The sequence below is a fragment of the Pseudozyma flocculosa genome, assembly GCF_000417875.1.
Source record: "Pseudozyma flocculosa PF-1 unplaced genomic scaffold scaffold00005, whole genome shotgun sequence".
NCBI lineage: Eukaryota > Fungi > Basidiomycota > Ustilaginomycetes > Ustilaginales > Ustilaginaceae > Pseudozyma > Pseudozyma flocculosa.
In genome coordinates this window covers 720315-744303 of record NW_006920873.1, presented here as the reverse complement: position 1 = coordinate 744303, position 23989 = coordinate 720315, and the positions used below count along the sequence as shown (strand labels likewise).

Here is a 23989-nt window from a genome sequence, read left to right as displayed (position 1 = left end):
CAAAAATGCCGTAGGTGGTCCTACGGCATCTGGGTGCCGTAGGGGATTAACGATCTCCTACGGCACTGCCATATCGTACGAGATCTACGATATCTGAAATTGTAGCCTAAAGCCTGCCCCTAGCTATGATTCCCGATTTTTCCCATTGCACAGGCTGTGCAATCCAGGATTTGAAAATTCTGCAATCTGATATTTCAGATCGCAGGCAGTAAAAATTCAGGATCTCAGATCGCAGCTAATTGCACACCTTGTGCGCTTCTGGAAAATTGAACAAGCTGGCTGCAGCTGGATTTCCAAATGCTTGTACATGTGCGATTTTTTGGACCAGATCCTGCTGCTAGCTATGAAGGGTCTTGCATGTCACCCACTTTCATAGCTAGCAGCAGGATCTGGTTCAAAAAATCGCACATGTATAACGATCTGGAAATCCAGCTGCAGCCAGCTTGTGCGATTTTTCAGATCGCAGCAGGTGTGCGATCAGCTGCGGTCTGAGATCCTGAATTTTTCCTGCCTGCGATCTGAAATCCACTCTGAGTGGTCAGGATTTCAGATTGCACAAGTATAACGACTCTCAATTCCTGGATCGCACAGCCTGTGCGATAGGAAAAATCGGGAATTACTTTTGCTGCTAGCTATGTTTGAAACTTAGCCTAACAGCAATCTCTGAGTCTCATCTCAAGGAAAGGTGGGGAGAGCCATCCAAGCATGAAGGATTTTGGTGATTTGACAGACATTTTCGCAATCCCTGCCCCAACTTCTGCATCACGGTGCGCAGGCAGGTGGGTCAAGTTCATGAGTAGGTGGACGGGCAAGTGGTCTGGGCTGGCTGGCTTGGACAGGTGCACAAGCATGAAGCTGACTGGCTTGACTGGCAGGTGGGCAGGCTGGCTGGCTGGCAACAGACATGCAAAGCAAGTGGAGGCCACACTGGCCCAAGTGTGTGGGCATGCAGGCTTGCTGGCTGCCAGGCATATGTGCCCACGCACACAGGCTCTCTGACTGCCTGCCTGCCTGCCTTGAAATAAAGTCTTGCTTTCTCTACCTTTTTCTCCTTCCCTCCCAATCCTGTCCAAACTCAGAAAGGGTCTCGAATATCCGTGTTTGTATTTCCCGACTTCCGAGATTGCATCACAAGCGCCGCTGGCGGCCGAGGCAGAAGGGGCGCACGGACGCCGAGTGGTTTCACATGCGGGGAGGCAGGTCCGTAGGTGGTGGAGGGCTTGAGCGTCAACCACCATCATCATTCATTCTGCACGTCTGAAGCATCGCAGGTGGCATATGTACCCCGCGAGGATGTCACGCCCTTCCCCTTCTGCCGGCTTTGGTGCCGCCTCATCTTCCACCTACAGCCAGCGGCCCACCTTCGACGCCTATGCGAGTCCAGAGGGCTATGGCCGACCGGCTCCTCGACAGTCTGTTGCTGGCGTCAAGTGGGAGCAGCCTCCCATTCCTCAACCGCCGCTGATTCCTCCGCTGGCCGCACTTGTGCGGTGGATAACGGAGCTACCGCCGATGGCCGAATGGCCCAACATCGCTATTGACCGAGTCATTCTCGCGCCGCTGAGCACGCTCCTCTTGACCACCCGCGACATCATCCTCTCGCCCAGGACGCATCGCATCGTCGTCCGGCTCGGTGTGCTTGGAGCCATATTCTGGACAGCTCTCGCCGCGGCCATCGTCAGCTACGTCGGATTCTACCGCGCCTGGGTCCCCGAGGTCGGCCTACGCAAGGATGTCTGGCTCCAGTACGGGTGAGTCGGAGCCTTGCACCACAATCAGCATGACGGCCAAGGCGCAGACTGACCCGCCACCCTCGTTGGTCCATGGCCGTGTGCTGCATTCTCTCGTCGACGCACTGCCGAGTACTCTCAGGCACGAGGAGCCGCCGTTCTGCGATCTCCGCTTCGACGGACCGGAGCTCGACGGACGTGACACGCGCAGTCGAGGAGACTTTTTTGCCGAAGACCAGGCCTACGACGTCACGCTGGAGCTGGGAGTGCCGTTGAACGAGGCCAATCTCGACTTGGGCAACTTTATGGTCTCGCTAGACCTCAGGTCGCGCAGCGCGGGCACCGTCTTCCGTGCTAGTCGTCCGACGCTTCTGACGCATTCGCCTGCTCCGGTCAGGGCCCTTTCGAGCATCTCCCAGCTCATCTCCCGCAACCCTCCGCCCTCGAGGTCGCCACCCAACTCGCAGATCCTCAGCGTGCCGCTCCTCCGCCGTGTCGTGCTGCGACCCTCGTCTTATGCACCGCCGCTTTCATCGGTGGCCGCAGACCCTGCAAGCGATCGGAAAGTGACCCACGGCCGCGTCACGGTTGGTCGCCACGACGCCGAGAGATACTGGCGCTACGGGGGAGGTGGCGGAGGCTACCTCCCTACGAATGCCGCCGCGAGACGCGATAATCACGTCTCGGTCTCCAGGGCCAGTCGTGGCGAGCTGCAGACCTATGCAGCAAGCCTTCGCTTCGACGCCCACCTGACGGGCCTTCGGTGAGTACTGTTCGACTGCGTGCTAGTCGATCGCAGCGGGCAGACGTTCTGACATCCGTTCTGCTGTCGCCGTCTTGCGGCTGCAGGTTTTTCATGTATCACTATCCTCTCCTGTCCTTCTTCCTCTTCACCTCGCTCTTCCTGGGCTTCGAGCTGGCCACGGCCCTGACGTTGTGGGCACTCGCAGCGATCTACACCTCGTCAATCACTCCGCTGTCACTGTCGCTCGAGACCGAGGAGCACTTTCAGACGGAACGGACGTCGAGACGGCGGGGAGCACACCTCAAGACCGAAGCCGTCGCATCGGACTACACGGGCGAGTCGGAGTCCCTCAAGCGAAGCGAAGGATCGGGCGCCGACGGCGACGGAACCGAGACCGAGACGGACGGCGAGATGTACCGCGCTTCCACGCATCGTCGTGAGGAAGGCGTTGCGCCCTCGCAAGCCCTGCCACGCTTCAAGACCGAGGAAGATGCAGAAGTCGAGCTGCAGCGGCTGCGTTCGCTCGACAGCCTGAGGGAAAGGGACGCGGCTGAGCGGGCCGAGGCCGTCCAAAGCGCCAGACTGCGCGATGCCGTCGAGAACCGGCGCATGACGGGCTTGGACGAGGGAGGAGGCGCGGACCTCCTTCCCGACGAGTTATCGCCCGAAGTGTCGCTGCCCCGGAGGGTCCTAGGTCGCCTCGACGAGGAGACAGAGGAAGAAACCGAGGTCGGAGGCAGCATCAGCGGGGAGAGTGCCAGCGTTTCAGCCGGCGAGAGGGGTCGACTCGTGGAGGCGGCTGAAGAGGAACGCTGGGAGGACCTCGAAGGTGATGGCGGCGCAGAGGCAGGCGTCGCGGGCGTGAAAGGTGAAGCCGCAGAATTGGCCAGCACCGTTGGCGGCGTGAGTAAGCTTTTGAGGCTCGCGATTGCGGCAGCGGGGCCAGTTGCTGATCATGGCGTCCAATTCATTCCCTATCCGCCCAGTCGGCGACATCGGGTCCGTCGAGCATCAGGTCGTTTGGTGCCACGTCGCTTGGCCCTTCTGTCACAACGCTTCAAAGCCGCGCTCCCACCCGACGGAGTGCCAAGGACGAATAGCGCACAGCCGGCTGCGCAACGCCCTTTCGCCCCTTTGCCCGTCTGTTTCCCCCTTTTGGAGACCGCACTGAGCAGCTTCACCCTCAGCGATCGCACAACCACCGCGGTGATGCCTGCGTGTTTCGAAAGGGTATCATTGATGTCTTTCTACTTCGTCCAGTCGCGACGCATTCGAGCGAGTCGCCGTGCGACTCTGGGCGATGCAAGCCAGGCCTTTCACCAGGCGGACCGATCAACAATGAGCCTGGCCAATTTGCGAAGCCGGTCCTCGTCCTCCTGGTCGAAGCCGTCGAGTGCTTCGCAATCGATGTCGAGGACGCCAATGATGATCTCATCATCGGTGCCTCTTGCTGCCCAGGATCGGTCTTCGGTCTCGGTGGGCGCCGAGCCGTCGTGCGGCGACTGCGCCTCGAGAGCCGCTCGATGCTGCTCCGACAGGCGCGAGCGGGATAGGAGGAGCGGAACGACGATCTCGGAGCGCGATAGTGAGTCGCATGCGATGTGGTTGGCTGCGAGAACGGAGCGAGGCGATGTGGGACAGGGGAGATACAGGGTTGTTAGCCACGCCACTCGACCGGGTCACTGAGCAAGCAGGCGTCGGTGCTGCTCACGATAGGCCTCGGTGTCTCGGACCCGGACGACACGGGGCGGCAGCAGGGAGCTTGCATCTGCGCAGACACCCTTTCCGGGGACGGAGAAGATGAGCTGGCAGGCGGGAAGGCCGACAAAGGGGCCGAGGAGGAGTGTGGGCCTAGATCTCTTTGCTCTCGAGGCGGCCGCCGAGGGCATGATGCCAGAGAGGAGGTAGAAGCCGGCCCAGTTGATCTTTTTGTCCTGCCATGCCGGGAAGCGGTTGAGCGAGTTGTAGATGAGCGAAGAGGCGTTGGAGAGCGACGAGATCCAGTCGGTGTCGGGGTCAATGAGGGAGGCCAGTGACCTTTCGAGGTGGTCGTAGAGGTCGGCTTTTGTCACAACGTCGGGCGGGAGGGCAGCAGCGTCGGCGCTGTGGTCGGGGACGGAGGAACGGAGCCAGACGAGGAGATGGTCAGTCACTCTGTCGCGAGCAGCGCGGCGTCGATGCCTCGGGAAGAGACGCACTGGACCATGGCGATGGGTGGGGTTTTGACGACAGGGTGAAGGGACTTAGCGTCTTTGTGGGAGGTCGCAACAGAGTGGCAGTGTGGCAGTGGTGGTGATGGTGGTGATGGTGGTGATGGTGGTGATGGGCGTTGGGGGCTGGCAACGTGCTGGTCGTCGTCGCTTTTGCTTGGTTTCTTCTTGATCGTTTTCCTTGCCCCGTGTTGCATGCGCTGTCCCTGGAGGCGGCTCTGGCTGGGCAGGCTGGCAGGCTTTGGTGTGCGTGGTGCGGTGGGTTGTGCTGAAAGGCCGCCCGCCGGCATTTGCCCGGCGATTTCTCAAGTGGAGGTGGGCGCCCATGCATGGATGCATGCAGACCCGCAGCTGAATGGCGTGCTCGACGCGAAGATTTGCGCCTTCGCTCGCGTGGCGTGGCGAGGGCCCGGCCTGCCTGGCCTAGGCCGGCATCGATACATACTGTAGGCCGGGTCGAGCAGCAAGCAAAGAGCAAGAGCAAGAGCAAGCGCAAGCGTGAGCAAGCCGCCAGGTCAGGTCAGGCAGGGTCCGCCGTGGTGCGCGCCACCGGGAAGCCGGACCTGCCAGCCGGCACAACCTCCAGCTGCGACCGAGGTCCCATCTTTTGTCGCCAGTACAACCACCACCACAACCACCACCACCACCTCCCCCACTGATCATCGCCGCCATGTCGCGGACCGCAATGCTGTCTACCAGTCGCCTGCTCTTTGGATCGACGACCGTCAGTCGACCTGCTCTGGCAGCCGCCTCTGCCTCTGCTGCACCTGCACCATCACTCGCACCTTCGGCGATTCCCAGCTCACGCCGCCCACGACTGGCGCGGACGATACACGCGAGGCTCGGCGAAGCTCCATCAGCCTGCGCATCCTCCGACCACAAGACGCCAACCCAACCCCATCGCAGCTTCGCGCAGCTGGCCTCGACCTGCGTGCCCTCATCCTCGAACCCATCGGCCGCCTTCCCCTGCATCGACGCAAACGAGCAGCGAGCAGAACGTCTGAGGAGGCAGTACGCCCGTCAGGGTCCCGCTCTTGCAGTCTCTTTGCAGCAGCAGCAGCAGCCCGACGACACTCCAGCACCATCCACCGAGGCTGAAGACGACGGACCCGAACCATCCTACACCAAGGTCGTATCCGGCTATCAGACGTTCCACTATCCCACCGAGTTCCCCCTCGACTACGGAGGGAAGCTGCCATCCTTCCAGCTCGCCTACGAGAGCTGGGGCACTCTTTCGCCAGCCAGGGACAATGTCATCCTCCTCCACACTGGCCTCTCGGCCTCGTCGCATGCCGCCAGCACACCCTCGAACACCGCAAAGGGGTGGTGGGAGGACTTCATCGGTCCGGGCAAGCCGCTCGACACCGACAAGTACCACATCATCTGCACAAACGTCCTCGGCGGATGCTATGGCTCCACCGGTCCATCCTCGCCCGACCCGCTCGACCCCAGCGGCGCCGCCTATGGCACCCGCTTCCCCATCCTCAGCGTGTTTGACATGGTCCGCGCTCAGTTCCTCCTCCTCGATCACCTCGGCATCGACCGACTCTATGCAAGCATCGGCAGCTCCATGGGCGGCATGCAGAGTATCGCCGCCGCCCACCTAGAGCGCGAGCGTGTCGGCAGGCTGGTCAGCATCAGCGGATGCGCCCGCAGCGCCCCCGCCAGCATCGCGCTGCGGTACGCCCAGCGCAGCGTCCTTATGTCGGACCCCAACTGGAACCGGGGCTTCTACTACGCGCCTGGCCAGCTGCCTCCGCACACTGGCATGAAGCTGGCGCGGCAGATTGCCACGTTCACCTACCGTAGCGGTCCGGAGTGGGAGCAAAGGTTCGGACGGGCGCGGCGCATCGCCTCTAGCACCGCTGCCGCCCAGCAGCGAAGCACAATCGGCGGGTCCGGGCCTGGCGGCGAGACGGTCGAGCAAGAGCTGGACCCTGCACTGTGCCCCGACTTCCTCATCGAGACCTATCTCGACCATCAGGGCGAACAGTTCTGCCTCAAGTACGACGCCAACTCCCTCATCTACATCTCCAAGGCCATGGACCTCTTTGACATGTCGGACCACGCCCTCGCCGATGTCGAGCGGCGACGTACCCACGCCCACGGCGAGGAGGTTGGCGCAGGGTTGGCGCCTTCGTGCGGCGAGGACGGCGCCAAGATTGCCCCGGCGCCCCGACCGCGGGCTCGCAAGCACATCTCGACCCTCTCCTCGCCCGCCGCCCACGCATACGTCCCCGCGCTGGCGAGGGGCCTCTCGAGATTGGGCGACATCCCGACACTGGTGATCGGCGTCCAGAGCGACATCCTCTTTCCCGTCGAACAGCAGCGAGAGATCGCAGAGTGCCTTCGGTTGAACGGCAACGATCAAGTGAGGTACTACGAGATCGACGCCCCCCACGGCCACGACAGCTTCCTCATCGACGTGGCCAACGTTGGCGGGGCTATCAAGGGCTTCCTGTCTTGATATGCGCCCCTCGAAGGGGCGCGCAACGCAAACCGGAGCAAACCTCACGCGTGTTTGCCAAGCACATCGACCAAGCCGCCTCTGTGCGGATCCGGCCCGCGCATCCCTGGCCGAACCGGTGGATCGCGCCAGAAAATGTCGTCTCGCCCGCCAGGTCCGAGACATGGCGAAGAGGCAAGCTGGGAACGACGGCTGCTGTCTCCTTCACTCCTGTCCTTGTCCGTCCTTGACGGTGGTGAAGCGTCGATCCCAGTATACGAGGGGCAGCTTCTGCTCCTGCGCTTCGGTCGGCTTGTCGATGACGGAATGGATCCGGGCGATGAAGAGAACGCTCTGGTCCACAAATTCGCCTTCCTGGCTGGATCCGACCGACAGCTGGGCCAGAGGGATGTCGGCAACGAGGCTGCAAGATAGGGCCCCGAGTGAGCCACGGACAACGGGTATCCCGTCGGCCTCGTGGCACGGAAAGATGTCGTGGCTGTCGAATGGATGTGGTGCTCTCCCTCGCGGTGACGTTGTCCGCCGGGGTTGCTGGGCCGCCGTATCCCCGGTGCCGAATTTGTCGGGACTTGAAGCACCACGGCCGTACGGGAAGGGCTCTATCCCTGGCGTAGCAAAGGCTCTTGCCAAGTTTGCCTGGTCTTGACCGAGGAGATTGACAACGAAATGGGGCCGCGTCGCCTGCTTCTCTGCTGCTCTAGCTGCGGGCGGTAACGGCTGCGAAGATTGCGTTCTCGCTGCTGCCGCTTGCGAGTCGGACGAAGATGGACTGGGCGATGCCGATACGAGGGCATCGGCGAGCCTGCTCGGCGTCTTGATGCTGAAGGCTACTAACGGCGGCGACATGGAGATTGAGCTAAACGAAGACAGAGTTGCGCCGTGGACCAGTCTGCTGGAGCTGTTGCCGGCCGACGCAGGAAGAAAGCATGTCACGAGCGCGACTGGCTGGGCCGAGGAGCGCATCAGGGCTTTGACCTTTTCTGAAAGAGATGCTGCCGATGGGGTAGCGCTGCTAGTGGTGGTGATGAGACGGGAGCCAAAATGGTGTGGGTGCGGTGCTGCGACCGGGAAACATCTCGGCGCCAGCTGTAGGGTGACCGCGCAGGGCACACGCTCGTCAGCTGAGCGCGTATGGATTGCACGGATATGGAGGGTCGATATACAGAGGCGAGCCTGCTCACCTGCGTCGACATGGCCAAGAAGCTCAGAGGAGCGGAGCAGGAGCTTGTAGACGAGGAGCGCGAGGAGAAGCAGCGACGACCTGGCAGGTCGGCTGGCTTGCCCTTTGAGAGTACTGGCCACCGCGCAGCTGAACGTGTCAATGGCGACGGTGGCATGGCTGCCAGAGAGTCTGGGCCGGGCGCCTCGCTCTTGCAAAGGAGAAAAGCTAAGAGCAGTGAGGGTACGTGTGTGCAAGGAGGAGGAGATGGAGGAGAGTCAAGCTGCCAGTCCTGGGCAGGAGGGCTAGGCCAGGCCCCAGGCCGTTGTAGTATCGGGCCAACCTCATGCTGCCGTGATGCATCGGGCTCAGTTTGGCCCGATGCTGATTTCCTGTCCTGGAAGCATGAGCCCCGGGGTGGTGGGTCTCTGTGCGTGCCAAGCGACCTGCTCCACATGGCAGGCCCGTACGTCGTGCTTCGTTATCTCTGAGCTGCTGCCAGCGGCCCGCGGCCCGCGTCCGTGAGCGGGCTCGGTGCGGACGGCGACGCAGCCCAACGTGGGGGCTCCCTCTCCTTCCACCCCTCCGTTCTTATCGCCTTCCTGGCTTCGGCTGTTTCCACGTCCACCGTCTCATCACGACTACCACCTGGACTACGGCCGCCGCCTTCCTTCGACACTTGTTGACGCCGCCTCGAACGCTCTCGCTCCTCTGTGTCCGATTGGCGCTAATTGACGGTCCACCACGCAATGCATCTGCTACCCAGGGAGCAGGACAAGCTCCTCCTCCACCATGCCGGTACCCTCGCCCAAAAAAGGCTCGCTCGGGGCGTGAGGCTAAACCAGACTGAAGCCACCGCACTCATTGGTGAGTCAAAGGCGCGCGCGACCCCTCAAGCTCAAGCCCAAGCCCAAGCCCAAGCCCAAGCCCACGCGCCCACTCTCTTTCTGACTCTGGCCCGTGGTGGCCCCATCATGGTTCCTCCTCGCACCTTCCTCTCTTGCCTTCGGCGCACCAGCCACGGTGCTGCACGAAAGGATCCGCGATGGTCAACACACCGTCGCTCAGCTCATGCAACATGGCAAGACGCTCCTTGGTCGATGCCACGTCCTCCCCGGCGTCGCCGAGCTACTCCACGAGGTCATGGTCGAGGGCACCTTTCCCGACGGCTCGTTCCTCGTCACCGTTCACCAACCCATCTGCACCCCCAGCGGCGATGCTGCCGCCGCACTATACGGCAGCTTCTTTCCCACACCAGATCCCTCCCTCTTTCACACGATGCCGGGCCTCGATCAAGGCACGCCGGGCGCCCTGGTCGTCAAGCAGGGAGCTGGTCCGATTCAGCTTTGTCCCGGCCGGTCCCGCGTCCAGGTCAAGGTCACCAATACGGGTGATCGCCCCATCCAGGTCGGATCACGTAAGTCTCCGGCACCGCCTCTTTGCCTATAGCTGCTCGGAATGCTAACGATCGAGGGACCTCGCAGACTACCCTTTCCTGGAGACCAACGCCGCCCTGTCCTTCCCGCGCCTTCTCGCGCTTGGAAAGCGCCTCGACATCGCCGCAGGCACTGCGGTTCGTTTCGAGCCCGGCGATTCGCGTACCGTGACGCTCGTCGACATCGGTGGCACGCGCATCCTTGCCGGCGGAAACGACCTCGCATCGGGGCCGCTCGATGCCCTCACCACCCAAGAGGCTATGGCGGCCATCGAAAGCCGGATCGAGGTTGCCGGCTATGCCAACGAAAAAGGCCCCGAAATGGTCGACGACCAGCCAATTCCGCCTTTTGAACTGAGCCGCGACGCCTATGCTGCCCTCTTTGGTCCAACCGTGGGCGACGCAGTGCGCCTTGGTGACTCGCCGCTCTGGATTCAGGTAGAGCGCGACTTCGCAAAATATGGCGATGAGCTCAAGTTTGGCGGTGGAAAGGTCATCCGTGACGGCATGGGACAGGCCTCGGGACGGGCCGACTCGCAGACGCTCGACGTCGTCATCATCAATGCGCTCATCGTCGATTGGTGGGGCATCGTCAAGGCCGACATCGGGATCCGGGAGGGCATCATTGTCGGAATCGGCAAGGCAGGAAACCCGGGCATCATGGACGGCGTGGATCCCAACATGGTCATTGGATCCTGCACCGAGGTCATTGCCGGCGAGAAATTCATCGTCACCGCAGGTGCGATCGATGCACAGTGAGTCGGGCCGATAAGAAGATCTATGCCGAGCTGGGCCTAACATTGACCGGGCGCAGCGGTCCACAGACCATCCAAGGTTCGTCACCACTGATCGATGCCTGCTTCCCACCCACTTTGCAGCGTCCACTACATCTGTCCCGGCCTGCATGAAGAGGTGAGCACCTGGAGACGATGCTTTGTGGTACCAACGATGGACGAGGTCTGACGCCGCAGGGTTTGCTTCCTCAACCGCTAGGCGTTGGCGAGCGGCATCACGACCTTGATTGGAGGAGGTACGGGTCCATCGGCCGGAAGTTGCGCGACCACCTGCACACCTGGCCTTGACCAGATCCGTACGATGCTACGATCGACCGACAACGTACCGCTCAACTTCGCCTTCACCGGCAAGGGCAACGATTCAGGCCTGCCCGGCCTCGAGGATCAGGTCAAGGCGGGCTGTGCGGGCCTCAAGATTCACGAGGACTGGGGTGCCACACCTGCCGTCATCGACGCCTGCCTGACGGTCTGCGACAAGTACGACGTACAGTGCAACATCCACACCGACACGCTCAACGAATCATGTTTCGTCGAAGGCACCATTGGCGCGTTCAAGGGCCGCACCATCCACACCTACCACTCGGAGGGAGCCGGCGGCGGGCACGCGCCAGACATTATCAGAGTGTGCGGTGAAGCCAACGTTTTGCCCAGCTCGACGAACCCTACGCGGCCGTACGCCAAAAACACGCTCGACGAGCACATGGACATGCTGATGGTCTGCCACCACCTGAGCAAGGATATCGCCGAAGACGTTGCGTTTGCCGACTCGCGCATCCGTGCCGAGACGGTGGCGGCGGAAGACGTCCTGCAAGATAGTGGAGCGGTCAGCATGATTTCAAGCGATAGCCAGGCCATGGGCAGGATCGGCGAGGTGGTGGCCAGATCCTGGAGGACAGCGGCAAAGATGCGCGGGCTGAACGGCCCGCTCAGAGAGGAGGATCTGCCCGATGGCGGAGATGCAGACTTGCGGGACAACGAGAGAGTCAAGCGATACGTGGCGAAGTACACCATCAACCCGTAAGTGCCTCGCAGCGTATGCCTGGCGTGACCATATCAGGCTGTCAAAACACGGTCAGAACTCGGGAGCTCAACGACGGCTACGCTTTCCCCCTCCCTCATCACGTACACCAGCGCCATTGTTCACGGCATCTCGCACATGGTCGGGTCGATCGAGGTCGGCAAGCTAGCGGACTTGGTCTTCTACCTCCCGTCCAACTTCGGGACCCGGCCAGAGTTTGTTCTCAAGGGCGGCCAGATTGCGTGGGCGCAGATGGGCGATGCGAATGCTTCGATCCCCACGGTCCAGCCCATCTATGGTCGGCCGATGCACGGCGCAAATGCGGGGGCGGCTGCTTGGAACAGTAGGGTGTTCGTCAGCGCCATCAGCATTCAAAACGGTAGGCTTCGCTCTCCCGATCAGTTTCCTCTCGCGCCCTGTGTTCTCATACCGCCCTTCCGTGAGGAACGCTTCGCTGACTGGTGACTCCCCTCCTTCCACGTTCTCGCTTCACATCGATCAGGTACTATCGCGAGTTACGGGCTCAGGAAAAAGGCGGAAGCCGTCAAGGGTTGCCGATCCATCTCAAAGAGGGACATGAAGCTCAACAACAAGATGCCTTCGATCTCGGTCGACCCGGAAACGTAAGTTCCCGTGTCGCCTCCCTTTTCGCCCAGACACGCTCGCCCGACTGACCCTCTGGCTCCGCACGATGCTCGCCTCGCGCGTCTCTGACGGGCGCGACAGGTACGACGTCCTCGCAGATGGCAAGCTCTGCACCGTTCCCCCCGCCGACACGCTGCCTATGACCCAGGTAAGTTGGAATTTTGGCCTCACCCGCGTCGTCACGGCGAGGCTGACGACCCCACATCTGCCCCTCTCCCTCGATCTGTGGACGGCGAGCAGTCGCAGGCTCTGTTCTGAGGCAGACGATGGGGGCAAGCTGGACGCCAAGTTTCCAGACGCCCGTGGACGAGCTCTCAATCAAATTTTATGTGATTCCTGTCCACCTTTTTTCCAGGCGGCTGCTGCGGCTCGTTTGGCGCAGCAGCAGACGCCTGGGCTGCCTTGCGCTTTCTGCCTTCTGGCTTGGTGGCTGCGCTCTGGCTCCCACCGCCTCCCGTCGCTGTCGCAACCTGCCTCGGAATCGCGGCTGCGGCTGCGCGCGAGAGCGGGATGGCTGCGAGGGCTTTCTTTTTGGCGGCATTCCGCGTCTTTGGCGGGATGCCGTCCCAGTAGGCCTCTTCCTCTTCTCCGTCGAGGATGCGCACCTCTGAGTTGCTGTCGAGGAAGGAAGAGGCAGATTGTGCGGTGGAGTAGAGGAGGGAGACGAGATGGTGCGCGGTGAATCGATCAGGAGTCCGGACGTGGCATCCTGCCTTGTTCTCATCTTCCCTCGAGCCGGGACCGGGGCCGTTTGAGGGAGGATGAAGATCGACGTAGCCGACCGATGAAGGCACCAGCCTCTCCAGCTTCGCCTTGATGGCCCGGCTCGTCGCAGTAGCGTCCGCGAGCGTCGAGTTGGAGAGGTTGATGTTGCTCAGGAAGATGATGGTGCCGACAGGATAGGTCTTGGTTGGATCTTCGTCGGGTATTGCCGGAATCGCACGGGCGTCGGCGACATCTTCGCTCCGCCGCAGCGTCGGGGCCACGTCGACCGGTCGTGCCCTGTGAGGGGATGACCGACCATGCTCAAGGATCTGAGCACGCCATGCAAAGTACTCGGATCGCAGTGCGATCCACTGTTTGCTGTTGTCAGGGAATGCGGCAAGCGGCGAGCAAGTTGCAGGGTCAGAGGGGCTGCTGAATGGCGACGTCCAAGTCTAAAGCTGACGACCCACATGGTGAGGATTCGCAACCTTCTCTTGTGAGCGTCTCCGACGTCTTTGGCCTGCCAAGGATAGGAGGTGGCCAGCTGGCTTGCAGCTTCAGACGAGGACAGGACGACAAAGGCCTGCGCGAAGCGGATCCTCGCGCCGTGGCAGTCGTTGCTGCCATGTCGCGTTCGCTGCTGAGGCCGCTTGTCGGCTCGGCTGAGCCAGGCAGGCTTCATATCGCCAGACGGAGGGTAGGCGTCGTAGACCCGTGCTTCGTCATTGCTGGATTGGTCGCCCAGGAGTCCGTGCACAAAGGCGCAGACTTTCCTCGGTGTCGATAGATGGGCTGGCAGATCTTGCTGCGACGGGGCGAGCGAGCCGAACGAGGTCAATGTGGGCTTCTCGAGACTTTTACAATTCGTGTCATGGCAGCGCCAGCTCACGGTGTAGACGATCCTGTCTTGTTCGACCAGCTTCTCCCAGAACGGCTGCGAGGTTGGCTGTAGATCTTCCCGGACGCGCGTCCGGAGGTAAAAAGAGTAGCCGTCGTCGCTCATCTGTGCCATGCGGACGTTGGCACGGTATGGATCAGCACCGGCCCGCCACGGCCGGGCGTAGGATGCAGCACACTCACGCGAAACCATCCCATTCCATCGAGCTGGCGCAGGGCCAGGCTGATCTCGACGCCCGACTCGCAGATGGCGTTTACCTGGCCGATCTGCAATAGCCTATTGACGTGCAGCGGTGCGTCGGGGGTGGATGCCCACAGCCGCTGCGTCCAGTCTTGATCGTGGGACCGACTTGCCAGGCTAAAAGGCGAGAGGATGCCGAAGAGGAGATCGACGAGCTGATTTTCGATCAGCGCCTGTCGATCTGGCGCTACGCTGGACGGTTGAGGAGGTGGTGTTGGGGCGGGTGCCAGGGATGCGGTGGCAGTCGAGACCGAGTCTGAGGCCGAGGCGGAAGCGACGAGGCGAGCTCTGTGGGCATGAGGGATGGTGGGTCTGCGTGTGGAAGGTCGCGTGATGGTGCGTGGTATCATGCCACCCTGTTCCATGGCTGCGCCTCGGACGGGGAGAGGGATCGATGCGCTTGACGGGGATGGTGGTGGGTTGGATCCAGCGTGGACGTGGCGAACTTGACTGGGCCGAGGTCGTGGGTGTCGCTGTGCTCATGTGGAGGGCACAGGGTCTGGCTGTGCCTTTGCCAGGCCTGCTTCCGCCCACTCGCTCGCTTCGCCCGCTCACTGGTCCCGGAGGCCCTCCTTTTGGACACGTATAGTTATATGTGAGCAGCTCCTTCGCCTCGAGGCCCCTCCGTCGCATCCGCGCCTCGGTCGCATTTCCAGGCCGCTTCGACGATGCACAGCATAGCAATGGCCTCCAAGCAGGCCACAGACAGAGCTCTCGCCTGATCGGAGCGTCACCCCGCCAGCGCAGCTTGCTAGAGAAGACGCGTTTGCGCCACACTCTAGGGTGCGCGTGGTGCGAGCGACCAAGAGCAGCAGCACCTGGTCGCGTGTCGCGTCTTGCCGCCATATCACAAGCCGAGCCCACCTCACCCCTCAAGAGTCAAAGGCCCACCTTGAGATCACACGTAGCCCTCTGGGTTTCTGAACGATTACAGCAAAGCGTGGCTCTATGGGTGGGGAACAAGTAAACGGGAACGCGACATCGGAAACGTGCAGTGGTATTCATCCCTATCGCGCCTACTAGAGCTTGGCCTCGGCGTGCATCACGCCCTCGCGGTTCTGCTTGGCCAGAGGGGCCGCCTCACCGTCCTTGCCAGCGCCCGGAGCGCCGGGCGTCTGGCTCTTTTGCGGCGCAGACTTGTACTCGGAAGGCACCTTCTTCATCTTGTCGGCACGCGCGATGCCCGTCTCGTCGCGGTAGACGCCGAGCTCAATGAGCTTGGCAAACACCTTGGCAAAGTCGCTGAAGAAGAGGTCGCGGTCCTCGGCGTACTTCTGCACCCATGGCCGGAACTTATCGTCCTGGATCAGCGCATAGTCGGTCGGCAGCATCATGAGCTCCTCGTCGTCGTCGTCGGCGCCGGGCGCCTTGGCGGCGTATTGGAAGTTGCCGTCCCACTTCTTGGGCTTCCACTGCAGCTTGAGCAGCAGCTTGTAGTACTGGTTCGAGAAGCGCGTCGGCGAGTTGACCCAGGGGCCCTCGAAACCGGAACGGTCGGCGTGGCAGCGTCCGAGGTTGTGAGCACCGGACAGGGCGACAATCTCCTGGTCGTTGAAGCCCATGCGGTAGAAGATGTGCCTCAGGTGATCGGCGGCCTGCGCAGCGTCGGGAAGGCGGCCACGAGGGGGCAGCAGCGAGTCATCGACAAAGTCGGTGCGGCCAGGCTTCCACTGGATCTCGGGGCCGCCCATGGCCTGGATCGCGACTACACCAGCGAGCGTCCACACTGTATGGCCGCAGAGGGAAGCAGAACGGAGCATGTCGAGCTGTCAGAGGACGGGTTGATCCTGCGTGGAATGCCCTAGTCCCTACTCGGATCAACTCACAGTCGGCGTACGTGATCCACGAGTGCTTCTCCTTAATGGGCTCGAGGAAGACACGGGCGTGCTGGAGACCAGCATCTGCGCACGAGCGAAGAAAGCAGAAAGGTTGTCTGAGTTTCAGCGACCGCGATGATCGAGGCACGGAGTCACAGGGCAGCGAACCTCGACCGCACTACTCACTGGCCGGGTCTCCACCCTCTGCCTCGTACCGCATGCCGGCTCCGTTGCTTCCACCGGTGTCGGTCTCCTTGCAATAGGTGCCGCTGGCGTGCCATGCAAGACGGACGAGGACCGGGCCGGCAGATCCATCGTCGTACTTGGGCTGCTTCAGAACGGCGATAATGTCCTTGCGGACGGCTGGACGAGATGGACGCAACGGCGGGACGCGCGTGTGAGTGCTGAACCCGTAACCGCGCCATCGTCTCTCAGCAGAGACTCACCATCAAAGTCACCGGGCTGGCTCATGTTGGTCGTGTGGGGTATGCGTGTGTGTTGGGATATGTGAGTGCGGGTGAGAGGTTGGTGAATGTGGTGGTCGGGAGGCGACCTGGGCAGGGCGGGGAACAACAGACTTTGAGTAGTGAGGGTGCGGGGAAGCCGGCGGGCGCCTTCCTTCCGTAATCACCGAACGGTTCGCTGTGATTCGACCTCGTCCTCCGAACCTCTCTCACCACTTCCTAGACTTTGCTGGGCTGGGCCCTTGGGGCAGCCGGGGCGGGGAAGCCAGGCAGGGAAACTCTTGCAATACCAGCCGTGCCGGGAAGCGGCGAGCGTGAAAGCCGGACGACCTAGCCTGACCTTCATTACGGGCCAAAGAGGGCCACGGTGGGCGAGGTCGAAGTCGGCGCCACCCGAACAACCGTACCGGTCGGGACGGCCCGCAGCCAGAGTTTCGTCACGTCGAAGTCAGCCAGCCAACCAGATGGTGCGACGCAGCACCTTTGCGTGCGTTGCGTACGCCTGTTCAGGTATGGGCAGAGCCGGCCCTGCGACCTCAGCCTGGCTCCCTGGGGCTTCGCAGGCGTGATGGAAAGCAAGGCCACGCCTGGCCACGCACTCGGGCAAGCACGCCAAGTTGGAAGGATCGACCCTGGCGAAGAAATAATTTCCGAAGATGTCTGGCGTAAGCGAATCAGCTTGCTTATGCCCACGCACCCGCAAGATAGGCCGATGCCGGAACAAACAGGCAGGCTCGCCGGGCGGGCCCCCGGCCTGAAGGGCGCTGGATGCGTGAAAGAAAAAGACGGATCGCGGACTGGCATGAGGAGGCGAGACCCTGGCCAAATCGAAAATCGTCATAGCATCGATCGGGAGGCTGTGTGGACCGAGCTTCCTCGGCCCGATTGACATCCAGTCGGATTTTTCGGAGCCGAGCAGAATGATAGCTTCCATGATCGAGCTCGGGCCGGGAAAGCTCGGGCCATCTGTAGGGTTGGTCGGACCGCGGCGGGGATCGATTGCTGGCTGCCCCACGGCGACGGCCGCCCCGGGTGAAGGTCAGGGCCTGACTTGGCCGCCCTGGCCGGAAGAAGCCCGTACGGCTTGGCAGGCCCTCCCTGCCTGCCTGGACCTACGCTAGCTGGTCTTGCCGTCCCCGCCCTCCTCCTCGTCCCACCACCATCCTACGAAGACGCCTTACCGTGAGTGGCTGACCCACTGGCCCCAACGACGATGACGCTGAAGAAGGTGACGGTGGCCTGTCGCGCTCGCTGCTGACCCCCCTCTCGCTGTTCCTGCACCGTCGCTGTCCTGCCCGCAGCCCGTTTTCGCATGACGCCGAACCCTTCGATCGCAGCCAGGTCCATCCAACGTCTCTCCCAGACCGTCCGACAGCTCAGCTCCGTCAGCATGGCTCAGGACTTCAAGACTCGCGCCGTCGGTGCCCCCAACACCCTCGACTACCGCGTCTTCCTCGAGAATACAAAGACCGGCCTGCCCGCCTCGCCCTTCCACGATGTGCCGCTCTTTGCCGACGAGTCCAAGACGATCCTCAACATGATCGTCGAGATCCCCCGATGGACCAACGCCAAGATCGAGATCTCCAAGGAGGACACCTTCAACCCGTTCAAGCAGGACACCAAGAAGGGCAAGCTGCGTTTCGTCCGCAACTGCTTCCCGCACAAGGGCTACATCTGGAACTACGGTGCCTTCCCCCAGACCTGGGAGGACCCTTCGGCCACCCACCCAGACACCAAGGCCAAGGGCGACAACGACCCGCTCGACGTCTGCGAGATCGGCGAGCAGGTCGGCTACACGGGCCAGATCAAGCAGGTCAAGGTCCTCGGCGTCATGGCCCTGCTCGACGAGGGCGAGACCGACTGGAAGGTCATCGTCATCGACGTCAATGACCCGCTCGCCCCCAAGCTCAACGACATCGAGGACGTTGAGCGCCACCTCCCCGGCCTCATCCGCGCCACCAACGAGTGGTTCCGCATCTACAAGATCCCCGACGGCAAGCCCGAGAACCAGTTCGCCTTCTCTGGCGAGGCCAAGAACCGCAAGTACGCCACCGAGGTCGTCCACGAGTGCAACGAGGCCTGGAAGCGCCTCATTTCGGGCCAGGCCGACGCCGGCGACGTCAGTGTGACCAACACCTCGGTCCAGGGCTCCAAGGGCTTTGTCAGCGGAAGCGACTCGGCCGTCTCGGCCGTCCCCGCCGCTAACCCGCAGCCCGCAGCCCCGATCGACTCGAGCATCGACAAGTGGTTCTACATCAGCTCGTCGTCCTTCTAGGCGCGCATGTCAATCGTCGGCGCTGCCGTCTTCTTGCGGGTGTCAATGTCATCGGAGTCTACAGCAATACGAAATCAGTCTCCTACGAGGTTACTGACAGATGTACAGCGGCGGTACACGCGCTTGCAGGACACGCTGAGGCCAGCCGTGTCGCAGGGTGCGGCCGAGGGTCAAAGCTGATGTCATATTTCGGGGCTTCGTCTTCGCTACTTATGAGTGAACTGGGAGCTGAGGTCGGACATGGATGCGGGAACCAAAGGCGGTACGGAGCTGGACGACTGGGTAAGACCAACGACGCTGCAAGGACCAGGGCCCGGAGGCGTCCGGGTCGCAGCGGCAGATGGTCTCTGATACTGTTGCTCAGGCTCAGTTGGTGCACGGGCACTTGCCCTCGCACGAGCAAGGCCTAAAGATATCGGGCAGGCGGATAGGATGTGGGCGGATCGATGCCTCGGCGGGTCAGCTCGGATGCGCGGGCCAAAAGGCAGCCGGGGATGGAGGACCGCCACGCGACTCACGTTGCGACGCGCAGCTTGTTGCCCTTGCAAGCGCAGCTGGAGGTCGAGCACTTGCAGTTGCCGGAGGCGCAGGTGCACGACGAAGAGGCGCAGTTGTTGTTGCAGGGGCACTGCTGGGATCGAGGGGACGTCAACAAAGTCAGCCTCGCACGGTCGACCGAGATGCGCGGTCTGGTAGACGGTCCAGTGATGTGACTGCGGCGCTACGTACGGCCATCTTTGGAGATTGTGGGAATCGAAGGTGGAAAGAGGAGCTTGGGGATCGTCAAGGGTCGTTGATCGTCAGGAGTACGGCTGAATGAGGTGAATGAGCTGGATGAGGGATGAGCCGATGTCGTGTGCTCGAAAGGCGCTCTTATATCCCCCCATTGGATCCGCAAGTGGGCGGTCACAGACACTTGCGGTACCCGTTTGCCCTTCGAACATGAGGTGCTGGGCAGGACAGAGCGGCAATAGTGGTGGACAGGCAAGCTCCAATATGGCTAGGCTGGCTGCCCCGTCGACTCTGACCCGTACACGGCAGGGAGGTCGAGGGCCATCTCGTACCAAAAAGGGCAGGTTCAGCGTACGGCGATTGCTTGGCATCTCTCGGATGGCCAGAGCACGGGTGGCCAGAGTGACGCCGGCCTAGACACTGCGAGCGCAGGCGGCAAGGTCCAATCTCGTTGGTAGGAAGGGTCCATATGCTCGATAGCCAGAGTGGCCGCCACGACCCAACCTCTGCTGGCGGTGGCCGAGCCAGCCGGACGGAACGGGTCGCGTCGGCGGTTTTGCCCGCCCGTCGACATCCTGAGCTAGCCTGGCCTGGCCTGGCCTGGCTGCCTGACGGGCGGGCGTGCCGATACATACGCGTCCGATGGATGGCTCGCTGAGGTGCATGTGGAGGCCATGCCACGCCAGTGGCCTCGCCCGGCGAGGCCTGCCATGCTGGACGGCGAACGGCAACAGCGCGGGCCGACGTCTGCCTGTCGGTTCTCGCAGCCCCACCATCATCCCATCCCGAACAGTGCAGCACGTACGTCTACTCCTGGCTTTCCATATCGAGACGAGAAAGCTCGACCTCGCTACCCAGCCGCCCGAATTGGCTAGACTTGCAACGTTGGCCTCCTGGCCATGGCTTGGCACCTCGATTCCGTCCTCGGTCTTCGGTTCCTCTCCGGCGCCCCCGGCTCGGCCCGCTTCCGCCCGGCGTTACTTGGGCCCCTGACTGACCATGATTATTCGTATTATTGCTTCGTCGACTCGGTGCCACCTCGATTCTGTCCATCGACCGCCTTCCCGACCACGTCGCCTTGAATAGCTGCAGTGGCCCCGGACCGCTTTTGGAAACGTTCATGATGATTAGGATCAGGTGAGCGGTCGGCATCGACGGTGCCCTGCCGCATCGTTGCGCAGCATCAGGCACCTGACATCGCAACCCCTAGCCTCCAGCCCCCTTTAGACATCCGGAGGGCACCGCCACCTTCAAGCTCACGCCCGAAACGTCGTTGAAATCCCTGCAGGCCTTTGTGCAGGAGCTCTCGGGCATCGATCCAGTCAACCAAGAGCGTGAGTAGGGTGCTCTGCCTGAACCGCACCTTTCCGATCACGGCGCACTCGGTCATCCTGGATTCCGGCGAGTCCTCCATCGACGCCTAATTTGCCTAGTTATCTGCCCCCTGCGTGCTTCGATCCTGGATAATCGTCGATGGCATCCCGGTCCGACGCAGTCAAGACCGGCTATCCTCCCACCACCCTCAGTCTGCTGGACCAGCCTGATGACCTGCTCCTCTCGTCGCCACCGCTCAAGCTCAAGCCTGGCGACCAGGTTGTCGTAGCCAGGAAGGCGGGATCAAGCTCGGCGTTTTCGGCCCCGCAGCCGCAGCAGAGCTCCTCGGCATCTGCCTCGTCCGTTGTGCCAGACAGTCGGCCTCCATCGCAAGCGACGCCTGCCTCGACATTCGGACATCCTTCCCTCACCGCCAGCCAGCCGTCTCCTCCTTTGACGACGCCCACCAAGAGGAAAGCAGCATCTGTAAAGGACGGCCAAGTAGCTGTGCCAGTCGATGGCGGGGACGGATTCCTGACCCTCAAGGTCGTGCCCGATGACAATTCCTGCCTCTTCAACTCGGTCGGCTTCCTGTTCGAACAGCGGCTGGGCAGCGACATCTGCCAGAGGCTGAGGGGCAGTGAGTTCCCAGAAACAAGGGCTGCCCATTGCTTCGTACAGGCCGACGTACGCGACCTCACCTTCCATCGCCCTTCCATCGCCCTTCCATCGCCCTCCTGTCACGTTGTCCTCAGTCGTTGCCGATGCCATCTCAGCCAAGCCACAGGACTATCCCGACGTGGTTCTCGGGTGCGTCGATCTCGAACAAGCCTGGCTCCGGTACTCATCAGGGATTGCTCACGCCGTTGTTGCACCTGCTGTCGGCGACTGGGAACAATGAGCAGGCAGTCGCGGGAGAGCTACATCTCCAAGATACAGTCGCCGCAGGCGTGGGGCGGTGCCATTGAGCTGTCCATCCTCTCGGACCACTTCAAGGTCGAGATCGACTCCATCGACGTAGCCTCAGGCGTGGTGCATCGCTTCGGCGAGGATCGAGGGTACGAGAGTCGCGGCCTGGTCGTCTACTCGGGCATGTGAGTGACCCAGGAACACACCGCAAGCGCAGCAGTGCATGGATGGGCGCTGACTGGTGTACAAACGACCACAGACACTACGATGTCCTCGCGCTGCTGCCAAGCCCCGACTCGCCGGCCGAGTTTGGCACCACGCTGTTCCCCTCGATGTCATCCTTGGGTGACGCTGCGCTCGACGTCGGCAGCGACCCGGTCCTCCAGGCAGCTACAAAGCTGTGCGACGAGCTCAAGAAGCGGCGCTACTACACCGACACCGCCACCTTCACCCTCTGCTGCAAGATATGCGGCAAGGGCGTCAAGGGTGAGAAGGAAGCCGTGCAGCATGCCAAACAGACCGGCCACGGCGACTTTGGCGAAACGTAGTTGCAAAGCCGGGTCACGGGTGCGGGTCCGTCCAGTGATGAGTGGTGGAAGCGACTGCTTGTCGGCGTCGTCGTACCTATTGCCACCCGTCACTCTGTGGAGGGGTATGCTGAATCAACTTTTGTACAACACGCAAGTTGCAAAGAAGGCGAAAAGGGGCTACTGGGGCGCGCACTGTACGCCAGGTCCGCCACCTTGCCCGAAGTCGTCCTCGTCCTCCCATCCGTCATCGTCGTCACGGCCGCCTGTGGCTCTGGCGGTGTTGCTGCCAAACTGCTCGATTTTGGCGGGCACAGGCTCGACGGGATCTTCGATGGTATCGTCCTTCTTTTCGAGGTCAGGCCGTTTGGGCGGTAGGAGGCTCGCGAGGACCTCTGCCACGCTGGCCTTGGACGAGGGTGCCTGGAAGGGTTCCGAGAGGCGAAGCTGGGCATCTGTGGGGAAGTCAATTTCCCAGCGGATGTAGAGGTCGCCTCGGAACTGGGAGCGGTCTTGATAGCGGGGCATGCCTTCGCCCTTGACGACGTCGATGTCGCCGGGCCGGGTGATCGAGGAGCGCGTAACGTGGATGTGGCGGCCGTCGAGGTGCGAGAGGACGGTCCTGGAGAAACCAAGCAGCGATTCGGAGAGGGTGAGTCGGACCGTGGTGAGGAGGTCGAGCCCCTTTAGCTCAAACGACTCGTGCTGCTTGAGCTGGAGCTGGATGATGATATCACCCGGCTTGACGTCGGGCTCCTGATCGGCCTCGCCCTCAAAGACGATCCGTTGCCCATCGACCATGCCCTTTTGTATCTCGACGTCGAGCTTTGCCTTTGCCTTTGTCGTCTTTTCGCCCTTGCAGCGCTTGCAGCGATCTTTGTCGCGGATCTTTTTACCGTGGCCGCTGCAGTCGGTGCACTCGGCCCAGCTCTGGGCGATCATGCCGTTGCCCATGGAGCGCTGGCTGAGGACGCGCCCCTGGCCAGAGCACTTGACGCACTCCTTTTCGACGACTCCCGGGCGGCCGCCGGTGCCTTGGCACGACGAGCAGAGGACGTTCTTGGTCATGTTGAAGTGTGCCGTCTTTCCCGTATAGAGGTCCGAGAGGGTGACGGTGTAGGGGATCACTGCGTCTTCTCCGCGAGTCTTTCGCCGCCGGGTCCTGGGTCCCCCGCCCATGCCGCCCATGCCACCCATGCCACCCATGCCGCCCATACCTCCAAACATGCTGGCGAGGAAGTCGTCCATGTCTGCAGGACCGCCCGGGCCGCCCATGCCCGGGGTATCTTCGCCGTATCGATCGTAGGCGGCGCGCGAGTCGTCGTCGATGAGCGTTTCGTACGCGTGGTTGATCTCTGCGAAGCGTTGGTTGGACTCCTCGGGTGGCAGGTCTGGGTTCTTGTCCGGGTGGTTGGCCAGCGACTGCTTGCGGTAGGCCTTTTTGATGTCGGCGGGGGAGGCGTCGGGCGCCACGCCGAGGATGTCGTAGAGCCGCGTGGACTCGACCATGGTGCGGTGCTGTTTGCGTGTGTGTTTAGGGGGAGGCCGCAGGGAGGAGGAGGTGTAGGTGGGATGGATGATGGAAGGTGAAGGTGGCCCTAGCTTTGATGGCCGTCAGTCGACGCCACTTTGGACGTGGCAACTGGGCCGGCCCTCGACGTCTCTGCTCTGACACCGACGGTGTTTCTGCCGCAAAACTTCTTGCTCCACATCGGAACTCGGGCGAGGCCCTGCTTGGCTGCACGCGACAAGAAAAAAGCTGGCCTGGCCAAGCCGGGGCAGAGGCGAGCCGCACCCCTTGAGCACCTCTTCCCTCTTCTTGCTCCTTTGACTCCTCCTCGGCTGCGGCATCTCTGACTCTCTTGCCTCTCTTTCCCTCCGACGGCCACGTAGCGACTGGAGGCA

The 23989-nt window shown here is 62.1% G+C and overlaps 11 protein-coding genes across 11 annotated transcripts; 5 read left to right on the top strand and 6 right to left on the bottom strand.

Moving 5' to 3' along the window:
* Window positions 1–1512: 1512 nt before the first annotated feature.
* Window positions 1513–3575, top strand: PFL1_02062 (uncharacterized protein; the record flags this gene model as incomplete). The annotated part of the gene is made up of 4 exons (XM_007879573.1): window positions 1513–1751; window positions 1873–2493; window positions 2580–3378; window positions 3462–3575. The coding sequence occupies 4 exons, from the start codon at window positions 1513–1515 to the stop codon at window positions 3573–3575; spliced, it is 1773 nt and encodes a 590-aa protein (XP_007877764.1).
* Window positions 3576–3791: 216 nt separating this feature from the next.
* On the bottom strand, window positions 3792–4681 carry PFL1_02061 (uncharacterized protein; the record flags this gene model as incomplete). Its single annotated transcript, XM_007879572.1, has 3 exons — window positions 3792–4084; window positions 4187–4578; window positions 4674–4681. 3 exons carry the CDS (start codon window positions 4679–4681, stop codon window positions 3792–3794), a joined length of 693 nt encoding a protein of 230 aa, XP_007877763.1.
* A 674-nt stretch (window positions 4682–5355) lies between these two features.
* PFL1_02060 (uncharacterized protein) lies at window positions 5356–7152 on the top strand (the record flags this gene model as incomplete). The annotated part of the gene is made up of 1 exon (XM_007879571.1): window positions 5356–7152. The coding sequence occupies one exon, from the start codon at window positions 5356–5358 to the stop codon at window positions 7150–7152; it is 1797 nt and encodes a 598-aa protein (XP_007877762.1).
* Window positions 7153–7356: 204 nt separating this feature from the next.
* Window positions 7357–8489, bottom strand: PFL1_06851 (uncharacterized protein; the record flags this gene model as incomplete). The annotated part of the gene is made up of 2 exons (XM_007879663.1): window positions 7357–8238; window positions 8334–8489. The coding sequence occupies 2 exons, from the start codon at window positions 8487–8489 to the stop codon at window positions 7357–7359; spliced, it is 1038 nt and encodes a 345-aa protein (XP_007877854.1).
* A 571-nt stretch (window positions 8490–9060) lies between these two features.
* Window positions 9061–12461, top strand: PFL1_02059 (uncharacterized protein; the record flags this gene model as incomplete). Its single annotated transcript, XM_007879570.1, has 9 exons — window positions 9061–9178; window positions 9330–9728; window positions 9796–10501; window positions 10625–10658; window positions 10740–11557; window positions 11672–11937; window positions 12061–12181; window positions 12285–12351; window positions 12444–12461. 9 exons carry the CDS (start codon window positions 9061–9063, stop codon window positions 12459–12461), a joined length of 2547 nt encoding a protein of 848 aa, XP_007877761.1.
* A 56-nt stretch (window positions 12462–12517) lies between these two features.
* Window positions 12518–14411, bottom strand: PFL1_02058 (uncharacterized protein; the record flags this gene model as incomplete). Its single annotated transcript, XM_007879569.1, has 4 exons — window positions 12518–13286; window positions 13379–13713; window positions 13798–13911; window positions 13989–14411. The coding sequence occupies 4 exons, from the start codon at window positions 14409–14411 to the stop codon at window positions 12518–12520; spliced, it is 1641 nt and encodes a 546-aa protein (XP_007877760.1).
* A 654-nt stretch (window positions 14412–15065) lies between these two features.
* On the bottom strand, window positions 15066–16334 carry PFL1_02057 (uncharacterized protein; the record flags this gene model as incomplete). The annotated part of the gene is made up of 4 exons (XM_007879568.1): window positions 15066–15772; window positions 15873–15947; window positions 16050–16226; window positions 16310–16334. The coding sequence occupies 4 exons, from the start codon at window positions 16332–16334 to the stop codon at window positions 15066–15068; spliced, it is 984 nt and encodes a 327-aa protein (XP_007877759.1).
* A 1305-nt stretch (window positions 16335–17639) lies between these two features.
* PFL1_02056 (uncharacterized protein) lies at window positions 17640–18602 on the top strand (the record flags this gene model as incomplete). Its single annotated transcript, XM_007879567.1, has 1 exon — window positions 17640–18602. One exon carries the CDS (start codon window positions 17640–17642, stop codon window positions 18600–18602), a length of 963 nt encoding a protein of 320 aa, XP_007877758.1.
* A 206-nt stretch (window positions 18603–18808) lies between these two features.
* On the bottom strand, window positions 18809–19337 carry PFL1_02055 (uncharacterized protein; the record flags this gene model as incomplete). The annotated part of the gene is made up of 3 exons (XM_007879566.1): window positions 18809–18899; window positions 19121–19230; window positions 19332–19337. The coding sequence occupies 3 exons, from the start codon at window positions 19335–19337 to the stop codon at window positions 18809–18811; spliced, it is 207 nt and encodes a 68-aa protein (XP_007877757.1).
* A 1117-nt stretch (window positions 19338–20454) lies between these two features.
* PFL1_02054 (uncharacterized protein) lies at window positions 20455–22105 on the top strand (the record flags this gene model as incomplete). The annotated part of the gene is made up of 6 exons (XM_007879565.1): window positions 20455–20471; window positions 20562–20668; window positions 20830–21288; window positions 21404–21458; window positions 21554–21742; window positions 21817–22105. The coding sequence occupies 6 exons, from the start codon at window positions 20455–20457 to the stop codon at window positions 22103–22105; spliced, it is 1116 nt and encodes a 371-aa protein (XP_007877756.1).
* Window positions 22106–22264: 159 nt separating this feature from the next.
* Window positions 22265–23593, bottom strand: PFL1_02053 (uncharacterized protein; the record flags this gene model as incomplete). Its single annotated transcript, XM_007879564.1, has 1 exon — window positions 22265–23593. One exon carries the CDS (start codon window positions 23591–23593, stop codon window positions 22265–22267), a length of 1329 nt encoding a protein of 442 aa, XP_007877755.1.
* Between the last annotated feature and the right edge of the window lie 396 nt (window positions 23594–23989).